Source organism: Manacus candei, unplaced genomic scaffold, assembly GCF_025592945.1.
Source record: "Manacus candei isolate 608988 ecotype Guabito, Panama unplaced genomic scaffold, ASM2559294v1 h1tg000005l, whole genome shotgun sequence".
NCBI lineage: Eukaryota > Metazoa > Chordata > Aves > Passeriformes > Pipridae > Manacus > Manacus candei.
This window is the reverse complement of record NW_026138053.1, coordinates 23,775,900-23,788,679: the sequence shown is the minus strand read 5'-3', so window position 1 is coordinate 23,788,679 and position 12,780 is coordinate 23,775,900. Positions and strand designations below refer to the sequence as shown.

General features: G+C 58.7%; 2 protein-coding genes across 2 annotated transcripts in view; both read left to right on the top strand.

Annotated features, from left to right (window-relative positions):
* The first annotated feature begins 2,158 nt into the window (after nucleotides 1-2,158).
* IER5 (immediate early response 5) lies at nucleotides 2,159-3,676 on the top strand. The gene has a single exon (XM_051807077.1). It carries the CDS (start codon nucleotides 2,351-2,353, stop codon nucleotides 3,059-3,061), a length of 711 nt encoding a protein of 236 aa, XP_051663037.1. The 5' UTR covers nucleotides 2,159-2,350; the 3' UTR covers nucleotides 3,062-3,676.
* A 1,566-nt stretch (nucleotides 3,677-5,242) lies between these two features.
* CACNA1E (calcium voltage-gated channel subunit alpha1 E) overlaps nucleotides 5,243-12,780 on the top strand; it is a 360,562-nt gene continuing 353,024 nt past the window's right edge. Inside the window, exon 1 of the mRNA XM_051805647.1 lies at nucleotides 5,243-5,571. The gene's annotated coding sequence lies outside the window, so the exon portion shown is untranslated. The remainder of the gene's footprint in view (nucleotides 5,572-12,780) is intronic.

Below are 12,780 nucleotides of genomic sequence, written 5' to 3'. Positions count from 1 at the left end.
CTGGTGGTACTGGGTACAAGCACTGCTTGTCTGACATCCTGCACCTCTGCTCCTCCCTGCTGGCTCTCTGTATGAGCACTGAGGGGAATGAGGGACCGCTCAGTACCCATCCCCATCCTGCTAATCCTGGGCCAGGGCAGGGAGAGGATGCCAGCCCGCCTGTTCCTAGGCAGAGTAGGTAGCCAAAGTGCAGTGACTGGAGAGAAATGGTGCCTCATGCCATCGGGGTGAGGTGGTGAGCAGCAGAACAGGTCAATCCACTCGGATCCAGGCACCTTCACCCAGCAGAGCTCCCACGCTACGTCTCCTCCACCTGCACGCGGCTTTTTCCAGCCGGTGTGATGACTTTGCACTGCTGCTCTTCATCCAGCATCTGAGCTGGGATATATGTGGCTGAGACGGATCAAACCTGACTTTATCCTTCTGACCCAGATCACCTCTGCTTGAGGATGCAGGTGCCCAGATCCTGCAAACAGCAGTCCCAGGGCAACACACCTGCTGATGTGCAAGCCTCTTTCCAGCAGCACAGCAGAACATTGTGTCACTGAGGGGACACGGGTGGCAAGCAGACGTGCCGGCTGCGGGCCAGGAGCCGTGACTGCAGTCCCAAACATCTGAGCCCAGACCTGCCCTGGCTGGTTAGACTGACCCGAGGGCTTAGGCCAGGGTGTTGCCGGCCCTCCGAGGTGCGGGGAGCAGGTTTGGCGGGTCTGGGATCCCTTGGTTCCCACCACTGGGACTCGCATCCCTCCGGCCTCCCACGCCGGGTGTGGAGGGGACAGCCCTGCTCCCTGCGGTCGGGAGAGGCTCGCCCTGGTGTGGGCAGGGGGAAAGCTGGGACCAGCTGTTTTGGACAGTGTTTTGGCTGTGTGGTTGGGCATGCTCTGGTCTAGTCGTTTCAGACAGCGTGGCAGGCTTGGTGGAGGAGGTGGGCATTTTGAGATGTCAAACCCCAGGTTGACCTGCTGTTGTGTCCAACACCCAGAGAGTGTCATTTGAGGTTTTCCTCAAGCTATGCTTGAGCAGGAGGAAAACATGCATTTGGTCTGAGTGTGGGATTTTTTTCTGGGGAGAAGGCTCTTGTTATGTCAACTCTGTTTTGGTGTGCCTGAATCTTCACCTGTTTTTTGTTACCACTGTGACAGCCACCCTCTTGTCCTTCCAGCAAACCAGGACATGGTGGCAGATCCTGCTGGTAAAGCACCATGACAGGCTGTGGCTTTCCTTTGGGGGAGTCTATGGTTTAATCCCCTGGGAAAAAAGGGATCAAAGTGAGTTGTCATGTGTCACTGGGAACGGAAACTGATTCTCAGGGGCAGCACATTGAACTTCCTTAATTTTGGGCCCTTTCACTTCTCTTCTTGCAAGTGGTGGCTACTCCTGTTGGATGAAGGAGGGTCCCCACTCCAAGCCCTGAAATACCCTCCAGGCTTTTTTAGAGGATTCTCTGGTGCCTGGAGCTGTGTCTGGGGGTAACTGTGTTGTTCCCTGTGTTCCCCAGCCACCAGGCTGGTCCTGCCACCAGCCCTCACAGCTACAACCAAGTGAGGTTTCAGTTCCCAAATAAAGTGCTCCAGTCTGTCACGATCCCCATCACCCCTGGAGATGATGATGGCCTGTTATCCTCCCCAATCCTCCCCTGTAGCCACTTTGTGAATCAACCTCTTCTACCCTGGGCTTTCTGCAAGCTTCGCTGCCAGACCCCTGGAGCAGAATTCCGCCTGGCAGCTGGGCAGGGATGGCTTTCTGCTCCATGTCAGGGCAGATTTTCCTTGAAATACTAAAAGACACATTTTCCCCTCCAGCCAACACCAACACCAGTTCATTCTCTAACACGACAAGATGTCAGAGACGGGCTTAAATTGCGGGAAACCTCTCTAACCCGACAAAACAGGGGTTGCTCTTGGGTTGTTTTTATTTTTTCTTTTTTTTTTTTTTCGCAGGAGCGTTTCAGTCGCTGCGGCCGAAACCCCCACGGCCGCCGGTCGCTCTGGCCGAGCCCGTGCGGGGTTCAGCGAAGGCTGGGGGTGCCGCCGCGGGCGCGGGCCCCACCGCCCGCCGGCGTTGCCGCTTTAAGCGCCCTCTCCGCGGGGCGAGCTTTCGAACGCGCTGCCCCGCGCTGCCATTGGCCGGCGCGCGCGCGCGGGGGCCAGCCGGCGGTTGGAGCGGCCGGCGGCGCGCCCTGATTGGCCGAGGCGGGGGCGGTATAAAAGGCGCGCGGGCGCGTGGGCTCGCTCAGTCTGCGGCGCGAAGGGGCGGCGAGCGGAGCTCGGTTGTGCTGCGGATCGACCCCCGACCACCTCGGCCCGGCGCGGAAACCACCCCCCCCATCGCCCGCCCGGTTTCCCCCATGGAGTTCAAGCTGGAGGCGCACCGCATCGTCAGCATCTCGCTGGGCAAGATCTACAGCGCGCGGGGCCAGCGCGGCGGCCTCAAGCTGCACAAGAACCTCCTGGTGTCGCTGGTGCTGCGCAGCGCCCGGCAGGTCTACCTGAGCGAGCCGGGCTGCCCGCCCGAGCCGCCCCCCGCCGCCGCCGCCGCGGGGCCCCCCGAGGAGGAGCCGGCGCCCCGCACCGCTGCCTGGGCGGCCGAGCCGCCGCCGCCACCCCCGCAAGACGAGGCGGGCAGGGACTGCCAGGGCCCCCGGCCGCGGCGCTGTTGCTGCGGCGAGGAGAACCGCGGGGGCTGCGCCGGGGCCCCCCCGCCGCCGCACTGCCCCCGCAAGCGGAGCGCCGGCGAGCGCGGCCAGGCTGGATCCCCGGTGAAGAAGCCCCGCCGCGAGGAAGAGGAGCCGCCACCGCCGCCGCCGCCCTCGCCGCCGGGCGAGCAGGAGGATATGGAGACGAGCAACGTGGCCAGCCTCATCAGCATCTTCGGCTCCAGCTTCTCGGGACTGCTCAGCAAGGAGCCCAAGGGCCGACGGCGGCCGCCCCTGGACGGCGGCGAGGCGGCGGCGGGCACGGCGCCCGCCGAGGCGGCGGCCGAGACGGGACAGATCTGCTGCGATGAGCCGGTGCTGCGGACCCTCAACCCCTGGAGCACGGCCATCGTGGCCTTCTGATGTTCCGGCCGCAGAGACTTGGCCCTCCGCCGCGGGACGGGGGGCCCGGAGGTGACACCCACCCACCCACCCACCCACCCAGCGCCGGGGGGCTCCGGCGCCCTGCCTCGCCGCACGGGAAAGACCGCGGGGCAGCGGCGGCAGCACTTCCCTGTTCCCCGCCGGGTCCTGGTTGCCGGCACCCGCCCTGGGAGCGCCCCCGGCCCTGCCCTCCCGGAATTCCCCTTCCCGGCCGGGCCGCCGCCCTCCGCGGCGCCCGGGGGAGGCTCCTTGGCTGCCGCCGACCCCGGGGGCGCCCCCGCCGGGTGGTATTTTAAGCTTGGAAAGTGTTAAGTTTATTAAATAAAAGTCTCTATTTTGGAAAGGTTTTAGGTCAGAACTATTACATGGTGCTTTTTAAAAGTGTTTTATTGAGAGAAACGAAGTTTACAGACGCTCTGACGGAAAGTCCTTGAGCCTGTTTGTTAGGCTTGGTAACTCCCGGTCTTTGTTGTATAAAGGCTTGGGGCTCCCGTAGGGATTTTTGTACAGTGTTCTCCTTCAGTGATGTATCATGTTTTGTATAAAATGTAATTCTACGTGTACAACACGTATTAAATATTTTCAACTGTATAAGCCTAGTTCCTGTTTGTGTCCCGCTGGCTCGGGGGGTGGGGAGGAGGGCAGGCAGCAGCCGGGGTGTGGTTTTGCATGTCTGTGGCTGGATCCACCCTGCCTCGCCAGAGGCTTGGGGTGGGTTGGAGTCCAGATCCTCTGGGAGCTGGGAAAGAAAGGGAACTTCTGTCAGGGCGCCTGGAGTCCTTCCCAGGGTCTTCGAGGTGCTCCCACTACTTCCAGCTACAGTCTCTTCCCGGGGCTGGAGCTGCCGTGGCATTTGAGGTCTTGCTCTGAAAGTACCTAATGTGTGAAGTCACTGTCTGTGGGTGGAAAGCGGTTGCTAAATCCCCGAGGAGCAGCTGGGCACAGTCTGACCAGGCCTGTGGCACTGCTGGGCTGAGGACTGGCCTCCAGTGTTGCCTGCTCAAAGGTCTGGATTGGGGTTGTGTGAGTGGATTTGTCCCGGTTGGACACAGCTACTGCTCTGCCAGAAACATTTTTCAGTGCCTCCTCCTTGCTGTTACTTGCAGAATAGTTCAAATGATAAATACCAGGAGGTTTTTTTTTTCTCTTTTATTATCAGTAAAACTATAACTGGGTTAAAGTTCCTGCTCTTAGGGGTGGGGAGAAGAGTTTGGCCTCGGCTTCACAGTGACTGGAGCGCCCCAAGGCGTTGTAATTAGACTGAATTGTGGGGGATTTTTTTTTTTTCCCTGCTTCTTGCTGAGAGATTCACTAGAGGCTTCTCTGCTCCTAATTAATGAACTTTTCAACTGAGGATTGCATCTCTAGCAAGTCAAAGATGTTTGTGTGCTGTGAAATGCAGCCTGGGACATTTGACTGAACCTTGGGAGCCTGCCTTGGGTGGGAAATGAGGGATGACCAGCATGAAGGTCTCTGGTCCCAGCTTTCCCTATGCTGGAATAGGCATGTGGGGAGCAGTGCTGTCCCAAATGGCAGCACTGGGCTTGTAGGGTGGGGGTTTTAGACCTTGTTTCTGTGAAAACTGGAGACATTGGGCTTGGTGCTTGGGTAATGGGGGGAGAATCTGTGATAGTGGAGAAGCTGCCTGGTGTGGGGTGGCTTTGAGAGAGACCTCTATTACTTTGTGTACAATTTAGTAGCTCAATTCTTAGGTAAAAGCAAAAGTCGTACTATCTTAATTTTCTTGATAATTGCACTTAATGGTGACACAATTTTAGTTTGGTAGACAACACAAGGAAATGGTGTGTGATGAGACATTTGTTTTCACTCGGTGACCTTTGGGAGGTGATGGGAAGGGACTGTCCCTGCTTCACTTGTGCAGGTACTCTCTAGGAGAACTTCACAGTCTAAGACCCCCACCAAGGGAAAGGAGGTCACCTCAGGATCTCTCCAGTAAAAGGAGAGCATGAGGAGAAGGAGCGTGGCTACAGAGAATTATACCCCAAGCTCTCCTGCTCCCTCATGAAACACTGTGCTCTGAGGGTCAGAAGCTGGGCTGGAGGATGGAAAGAACTTCCTGGTCCTGTACCAGCAGAGTTTCCCTCCAAGGCCAGGGGGAGCAGGTTTCAGTCCTGCTCCTTGTCCACCAACAGCACCTCCATGGAAGTGGATGGTTTTGCCCAGCTCCCAAGTCCTGAAATGGGATGGGGAGACTCCTGATCTTGGCATTTCTAAAGGTTTTCTGGGCATCCAACCCCTGGAAGATCATCTGGTCCTGTTGGTTCGTGTGTCCGTGGTGTCCCTGCGCAGACAAGACCCAGCCTCCCTCTGGCACAGAACACCAGCAGCGCTCCTATCTATTCGATCTTCCAGAGAAGAGTTGTGCAACAGCTTAATTGCTGCTGGCCTCTGAAAGCAGGGCAGAGACTGCCCAGAGATGCCCACGCATTTCCCTCAGGCTGGTGTGACCTCCTGTGGAGCTACCTGAGGTGAGTGAGTTCTCACTCCCCGGCTGATGGTCACAGAGCCGTGTCCCCGAAAGACCCGGCCCAGCTCCATCTGCTGTGCCGACACACGCCTCGCTTGCTCCTGTGGCTGTGTTTTTATGACGTGTGGGGTTTGCTCCCTGGGACGTGTGTGTCCCTGGGGAGCTTCAGGCTGCTGTGGCCGAGGGGGCTGGAAAAAAATAATGGACACAGGATGCTGCCATTGGCTCGTTACAGAGGGGTCTGCAGCAAATGAGCCTCAAATCAAAAAAGACCCATAATAACAGCGCTGTGTTACTTCTGAAATCAATTATTCTGCTCTGTTTTGTTCTTTTTCCTCACCCAGTGTCTTTTTTTTTTTTAAATTCCCATAATCACTTGCACCTAAATGGGGTCTGTTCTCCTTATTTCATCTGTTCCATCATGCTGCCTCAATCCCTAGACTGTTCCTTCTGCTCACGGTGCTGCCTTTAGATTGCTGCAGAGGTGAGGGTGACAGATGGGACAGCTGAGCAAGGACTGGGGAATGAGCTCCAGGGGAGGCTAATGACCCAAACTCACTGCCCAGGCCAGTGCTGAAGGAGGGAAGAGAAGTGCGTAAATAAGCCAGATAAAAATAAAAACTTCCATCACTTGGAAGAGAGAGTGACTCCTATGGAAACTGCCTCACGGGGTCGAGGAGGATATGACTTAATGGGAAGATGGCAGGATCCTCACCTTCCCAGAATAGCAACGAGCTGTTGGAAGCGCTCTCCCGGGCTGCTGCCCTTCCCCCAGTTCAGGTCAGATCCCGTGGGAGAGCAGAGGTGCTGGGAAAATCCCTTAGCACAGCCGGAGGGTGGGATAGAAGCCGTGGGAGGGGCAGAGAGAGACGGGACCGTGGCAGCTGTGCTGCCAGGGTGATGCTTGGGAAGGAGGGCAAACAGCAGGCTTTCACTTTTCTCCTGCTGTAATCATCCAGGAGTGATCCCTGGTTGCAGCTCTGGGCGGGTGAGCTGTGGCTCTCACCGGGATATCTTCTGGGGAGAGGGAATGATTTAAAACCTGCTCTCGCCAATAAGGAAGTGCTAAGGGTGTGAATCATCCCGACCTGTAAAGGTGTCTGGCCCGGGCCAGGTGCCAGCAGAGCCTGGGGGAAGCCCGCGGGGCTGGGAGGTGACAGCAGCGAGGGGCTCGCAGGAGGCTCCGTGTTTCACTCCCTCTGCTCTTGCTCTCTCCTGGCCTGATGCAACCCGGCATCACCCGCCCATCCCTCCTCTCCTGGGGCAGGGGAAGGGGAGGAAGGCCGTGCACACTCATTGCTGCAGCATCCTGTGTCAGTGCTCAGGAATCCGGCAGGCTGCTGGGAAGGAGGTGGGAGGCAGGCCAGCAGCAGGGCTGTGTGCCTGCTGGGGCCTCTCCCTGCCTGGGGAGCCATGGGCAGCCCGGGGGTACTGGAGCATCCCTGGGGGCTGTGTGCCTGCTGGAACTTTTCCCTGCCAGGGGAGCCCCGGAGGGATGCTTTGCCAAAGGCTAATCCGCAGGACAGGGGGTTTTTTTGGGCAAGGAGGGGTGCAGGAGTACTGTGGCACAGTACTGTGTGCTGAAATGATAGCTCCAAAGGCTGAGGAGAGGCATGCCTGGATCCCCCAAACCTTCGTGCCGCCGTGGGACTCGCATCTGTCTCCAATGTACTGTACTCGCTGGTGACACACTGCCAATATATATTTAGGGTGGGTGGAGGGACCCCAGTCCCCAGAGGGCTGGGGGCTTCTTGCAGCAGAGCAGGGGCTTGTCCTTGCTGCTCTCCCTGGGCAGGAAGAGGCTCTGTGTTTTCCTGGGCAGGGTGCTCCAGCCCAGGGAGCGAGGGAAGGCGGTGAAGTTTCCTGGCAGGGCTAAGGCTTGCAGAAAATCCCAGGGCTTCTTCCAAAGAGTATCTAAGCCTTTGTGAGGCTGGAGTGGGGCAGAGAGTGGAGTCAGCACCGTGAGAGGGTGACTGGAGTGTGGAGAAGCTGGCTGGAAGGTGCCCAGAGCTGCCTTGGCACGGAGGGACCTCAATGGGGGAGAGCTATTCCAGGCCAGCACTTTTCCCGGAGGCAGGGTCAGGGGCCAGGCAGGCGCTGGGATGCGGCGACAAACACAAACAACTCCCTTCTCCTGGTCTTCTGGTTGTGATTTCTGCTCCCGACATGCAAACCCTGCGGGGCCCCCCTCCCCTCCCCTCCTTCTCCCCAGCTGGGCGAGGGCTGGCCTGGCTGCCTAATGAAATGCAGAGCTGCTTGGGAGAGCAGGGGGGAAAAAAGGGCTCTGTTTGAGGTTTTGTGCCTCTGGTTTCCTCTGGCCCTCTCTCTCAGCGGGGTGATTTATTGGTGATGGAGCCTGGGGAGAGGGGGAGGGAAGGGCTTAGAGCTGCAGGCAAATAGTCATCCTGTATTTCCCAAGCACTCAGGCGAGGCAAAGGGAAAAGCAAGAGGAAAGGGAGGTAAACTGCCTGGGCAGGGGCTGAGGAGCATCATTTACTGGAACTGAGCTCTCCTGAGCTCCCAGTTGCTCTGAGGTAGTGTTGAGTGCTTTGCACACCAAAGGACTGGCTTTGTGGTGGATGCCCTCTCCCTCCATCCCAATTTCCCCACCTTCCTATGGGCAGTGGGGTGCTGAGACCTGCCTGAAGGCAGCTGGACTGGCTGTTCTGGCCCAGCCCAGCCTGCAGCACTCGGTCCTCTGGTGCAGCCGAAGGAGACAGCTCATCCATTTTCTCTTTCCTAAGGATGCCATCCAGACCTTTCCCAGACCTGTGGAGAAATGGAGGTACTGGTTGCCACTGACCTGTTTTTGGGCACCTGCATGCCCAAAAAGGCACTGACGTGCTGTGACCTGCCTGGCTGCAGATGCATTTGCCTGCAGCTACCCCAGCTCAGACCAGCCTTACACTTAGGCCAGGCTTTAGGCTCTGCTGTGCTGCTCTGGCACTGCCAGCAGTGACCTCTCCTTCTCCTGTGGGATGCTCCAATGTGCTGCTGTGTTGCAGGGTGACCTCCTGCTCGGGAGAAACAGGCAGGGCTGCCTGTTGTTCCTGCTCGCTGCTTTGGCTGGGAACGTATGTGGTTTCCTAGGGGGAAGGTCTCCTCCTCCTCCTCCTCCTCCTCTTCGCCTCTGCTGACAGTGTCTGACCTCAGCTGTCGTCCCTGGTGGTGCAGGGGATTAATCTGAGCCTCGGGACAGGTTGAGGCATGTCCAAGGCGGAGGAGAGCTTCATGCGTACAGACACAGAGGAAGGAACAAAAACAATTCCCAGGGAAATATTTTCCTGCTGCTTTTCCTGGCAGCGAGCAGAGCGGGAGGAAAAGACCTCACTATAAATTGCTTGCAGGAGACTCCAGCCCTGGGGCTGCTTTGCCTTTAAGCTTCCAGCACCCCGTGAAACTCAGCCCCCACCCCAGACCCATCGAGGGACGGCACAAAGGGCGCTCAGCTGCCCAAGGTGCCACTCAGCATCCCCGGGCTCTGCTCAGGCAACACATTGCCTCCGGCACCCGCTGCCTGCCGAGCTCCAGGGTGCACAGAGCCAACCCAGAGCGTTTAGAAAGCGAGGGGAAGGAACCTCCCCACCCCGGAGCAGCCGCAGGGTTTGCTGGTGGACTCTGCCCTTTGCCTGCTCCGGCCTCAGCCGCCCTCATCCTCCTCCTCCTGCGCTGTTTGCTTTGGCAAGCCCGAGGCTTCACCCTGCCAGTGGAGTCCTCCGGTCCTGGGTCAGGCGGAGCGGGGGGGAAGCCGGAGGGAGGCGCGGGGAATGGAGAACAGGGAGGGAAATGCAGAAGCAGACGGGCCGGCTGGGCGGATGGGACACGCCAGCCCTGCCCTGCAAAGGGCAGGAAGGACACGGCCGGCTCGGAAATCTGGAGGGTGGGCTGGGAGAGGTAGGAAAGGGGAACGAGGGCAGGAAGCAGGGAGCATGTGGGACGCAGAGTGGGAGCCCTGTCTAGAGTGGGATGCAGAGGGGAGAGCCCCAGTACTGCCCCAGGCTTGGTCTATGGGAGTCATGTGGATGCCTGCTCCCTTCAGCCCTGGGCTGGGGGGTCTGGCATGACATGGTGCCCTGCTCCCTTTCTGGAACAAACAGGAGGATGCTGGCAGTGTGGCACAGCAGCAGCGGTTCCCCCTTGTGGAGCTGGGGTCCCAGCTGGAGTGTGGCTGGAGCATCACTAGGAAAAAAGGGGAGGAAGTGGCTGTTCCAGCCGTGTCCCACTCAGTTCCTCATATTTACTCTTGCAGACCTGGGCACGGAGCAGTGCAGGCAGGTGGGCTTTGCCGGCCAGGCAGGTGGGCTTTGCCAGCGCACGTGGTGCTCCATCCCAGCTCCCTCCATCCGGTGGTGGGAGTGTGTGGCGATGGAAGTGCCAAGCCAGGAGCCAGGGCAGGAGGCAGGTTTACCCTGAGGTGCAGTGCTGGGGCTACCAGGCATCCCTGCCTTTCCTCGACCGGGTGAGGGGGGCTATGGGAGCAGAGCAGAGCAGTGTTATGTCTCCATGGCAATGGGGCTGCTGTTTTTCAAGGCAGGAGGAATTCATGTGGTTTTTCACCCAGAATTGGCCCAGGGCAGTGTTTTACAGGAGTCAGAGTGCAACATCAACAAGCACTCGCAGTCCTGTGGTGATGGGAAACATACAAGGGGCAATGGGATACCCTCTCCTCTCGGGGGTGAGAGCAAAACCCCCGGACCCCAATATTGCCCCAAACCCAGGGCTGAGCACATTGACAAACCCCAGGGCAAGAGTGCAGGGGAGGGTAGAGCTGTCCACTGCCCCTTTGCAGCCTCATGTGCTCCAGTGGGAATATTTGACCCCTTGAGTCCCTGACATGTCAGAGAGGCTGGGAGGAGTCACATCCGGAGGAAGGCACAACTCCCGTGGGAAGGCAAGGGGGGACGGAAGGACAGACAGGGGAGGGAACCTGGACTTTCCTTCCTGTTCTTTGGAGAAGGTTGCCTAGAGAGGCTGTGGCTGCACCATCCCTGGAAGTGTTCAAGGCCACATCAGATGGGACTTGGAGCAACCTGGTCTAGTGGAAGGTGTCCCTGCCCATGGCAGGGGGGTCAAGGTCCCTTCAGACCCAAACTGTTCTATGATTCTGTGATTCCCTCCTCTGTGGTGAGGCATGGCTGGCCAGAGAGAGTTGCAAAACACTCGCTGGTGTTTTCAAGCTGGGATTTACCCTGTGAGTGGCTGTTGGGGCCACACTGCCCTTCCCAGCTCTGGCTCTCGGCAAGGTCTGGTGACAGCACCCACTGCCAGACAGCCTGTGCCACTTCCTTCTGCGCTGGGCCCTGCCCTGTGGCTTTTCTATTAATGGAATTAAAGTCAGAGGGATGTAAACACTGGCCGGAGGGAGCCCTATTGGATATTCATGGCATTGTTCTCCCATCCCTTCTCAGAGTGTGGCTGTCTCTAAAGGACAGCCCTGGTGAGCCCACTGCAGGGTGCATTTCTCCCACCCTTATCCTTGTTGAGGTTTTCCAGGGGGAATGGGTGAATTTTGTGCCAGGCCAATCTGCAAAGAGGTGGCTGGGGTGACGCATGCCTCCCGCATGACCTTCTCCCTTTGGCCCTGGCAGTGCTCCCTGCACTGAAATTCCCTTCCTGGAAACAGCAAAGGAGTGAGCGTTTGCCTTCAGCTCAGGAGAGTGTGACGTGATGTCCCTGGTCAGTGGCCAGGTGGGGAGGGACCAGCCACTCTGGGCTCAGAGCGGTGGCACGGGGCTGGCTGGCGCTGGGAGAGCACCAGCAGACACTCCTCAAGGGGGTCGTATCCAGGCAGGAGGGAGGGCTGGATTAAAAATAAACAGGGTGACAAGTGGCAGGAGGAAGGAGCCACCTCTCATGTCCCCACAGCCGTCCCGGGAAGGGAGAATGGCTGTAAGGCAGCGTGTGCTGCCCAGTGAGCTGAGCGTGGAGCGGGGCTCTGATCCCAAGCCTGCTGTGGTGGCAAGGTCAGTGCCATCCCAGGTCACTGCACTGCCTCACACTCCCAGTCACAGCCTGCTCCTTCCCACTCTGCTCACAGTGGAGGCCTGGCACTCCCAGTTTTGTGCCTGTGGCAGCCTCTGGAGCTGCAGAAGTCCCGCTGGCACAGCCGTGCAGAGCTGGCTGTGTCTTCCCTGGGTGGGGAAGCTCTCAAGTGCCAGGAGGCAGTGGGGAGTGTGGCTGTGTGCTCAGCCGTGGCTCACTCCGTGCTCTTTTCGGAGCACAGCCCTGGGGGGAAGCAGCCGGTTGGCACAAGCATCCTCCATGTCCCCCCTCGGCTCCCGGCCCGCCCGGCCACGCGTCGCTTCTCGTTACATCAGGAGTGTAGGAGGCTGGAAGTGACCTTGAGAGGTGGTGTGTGGCTCTGGCCCCCAGGGCAGCCCGGAGATCGCCTGGCGAGGGATGATCCAGGCTTTGCCCTCACGGGACTCAACCCCCATGGGATTAAGGGGCTGGCCCCCCCCCCCAAACCCCACTGTTTTGACGTTCAGCGATCTGGGAGGTCTTCAGCTAAGGCGGCGCTCCCCAAAACGATGCATCGATGCATCTGTTCAGATAAAGGGTTTGTGTCTGTAAGGACACGCTCAGGGCTGGCCAGGCCAGGTGCAATGTGCTGCTGTCATTTCCTGGAGCCAGTGGCCTGCGACTTGTCCCTACACGTACCTGCACCGTGATTCACGCCTCCTGCTAAAGACCAGCATGAGTGCGCGTGGAAATCAAGGTGAGTTCCTCTGGCCACGCCAGGGGCAGAAGACTCATCTTTCTCTCACCTCCCTCCTGCTCCTCCTCTGCCCTGCAGTTCCCACGGTGGCAGCCCAGCAGGCACTTATCTCCAGGGACGTGTGCGTGGGAACAAGGGCACTGCCCATCCATCATCAGATGTGCTTCAAAGCACTCGGCTCTGGTGGGAGGAATTGTGGGTGACAGCCTGGAGCCTTCCAAAACGCAGTGGCCAGCTTGTTGTGCAAGTGGGTGCTGAAGGCTGTGTCTGTGTGTTGGGGCCAGTTTTAGTGCCAGAGTCCCTTGGGAAAGCTGGGCTCAGCTGTGGCCGCCCCAGGATACAGCTCATCCGGGAAAGAGAGGCTTCAGTAACACAACAGGTGACTTTTCAATGCTGTCACTATAGCATATGAATGTCACCTTTGGGTGTAATCCTTGGTGACTGTGTCCCGCTGGTGCCTGCTAAGCCCTGGGTGAGATGTGGGGAAAAGTC

What these genes read in the sequence shown, in the direction of transcription:
- IER5 (XM_051807077.1), top strand. Translation starts at nt 2,351, where the DNA reads ATGGAGTTCAAGCTGGAGGCGCACCGCATCGTCAGCATCTCGCTGGGC.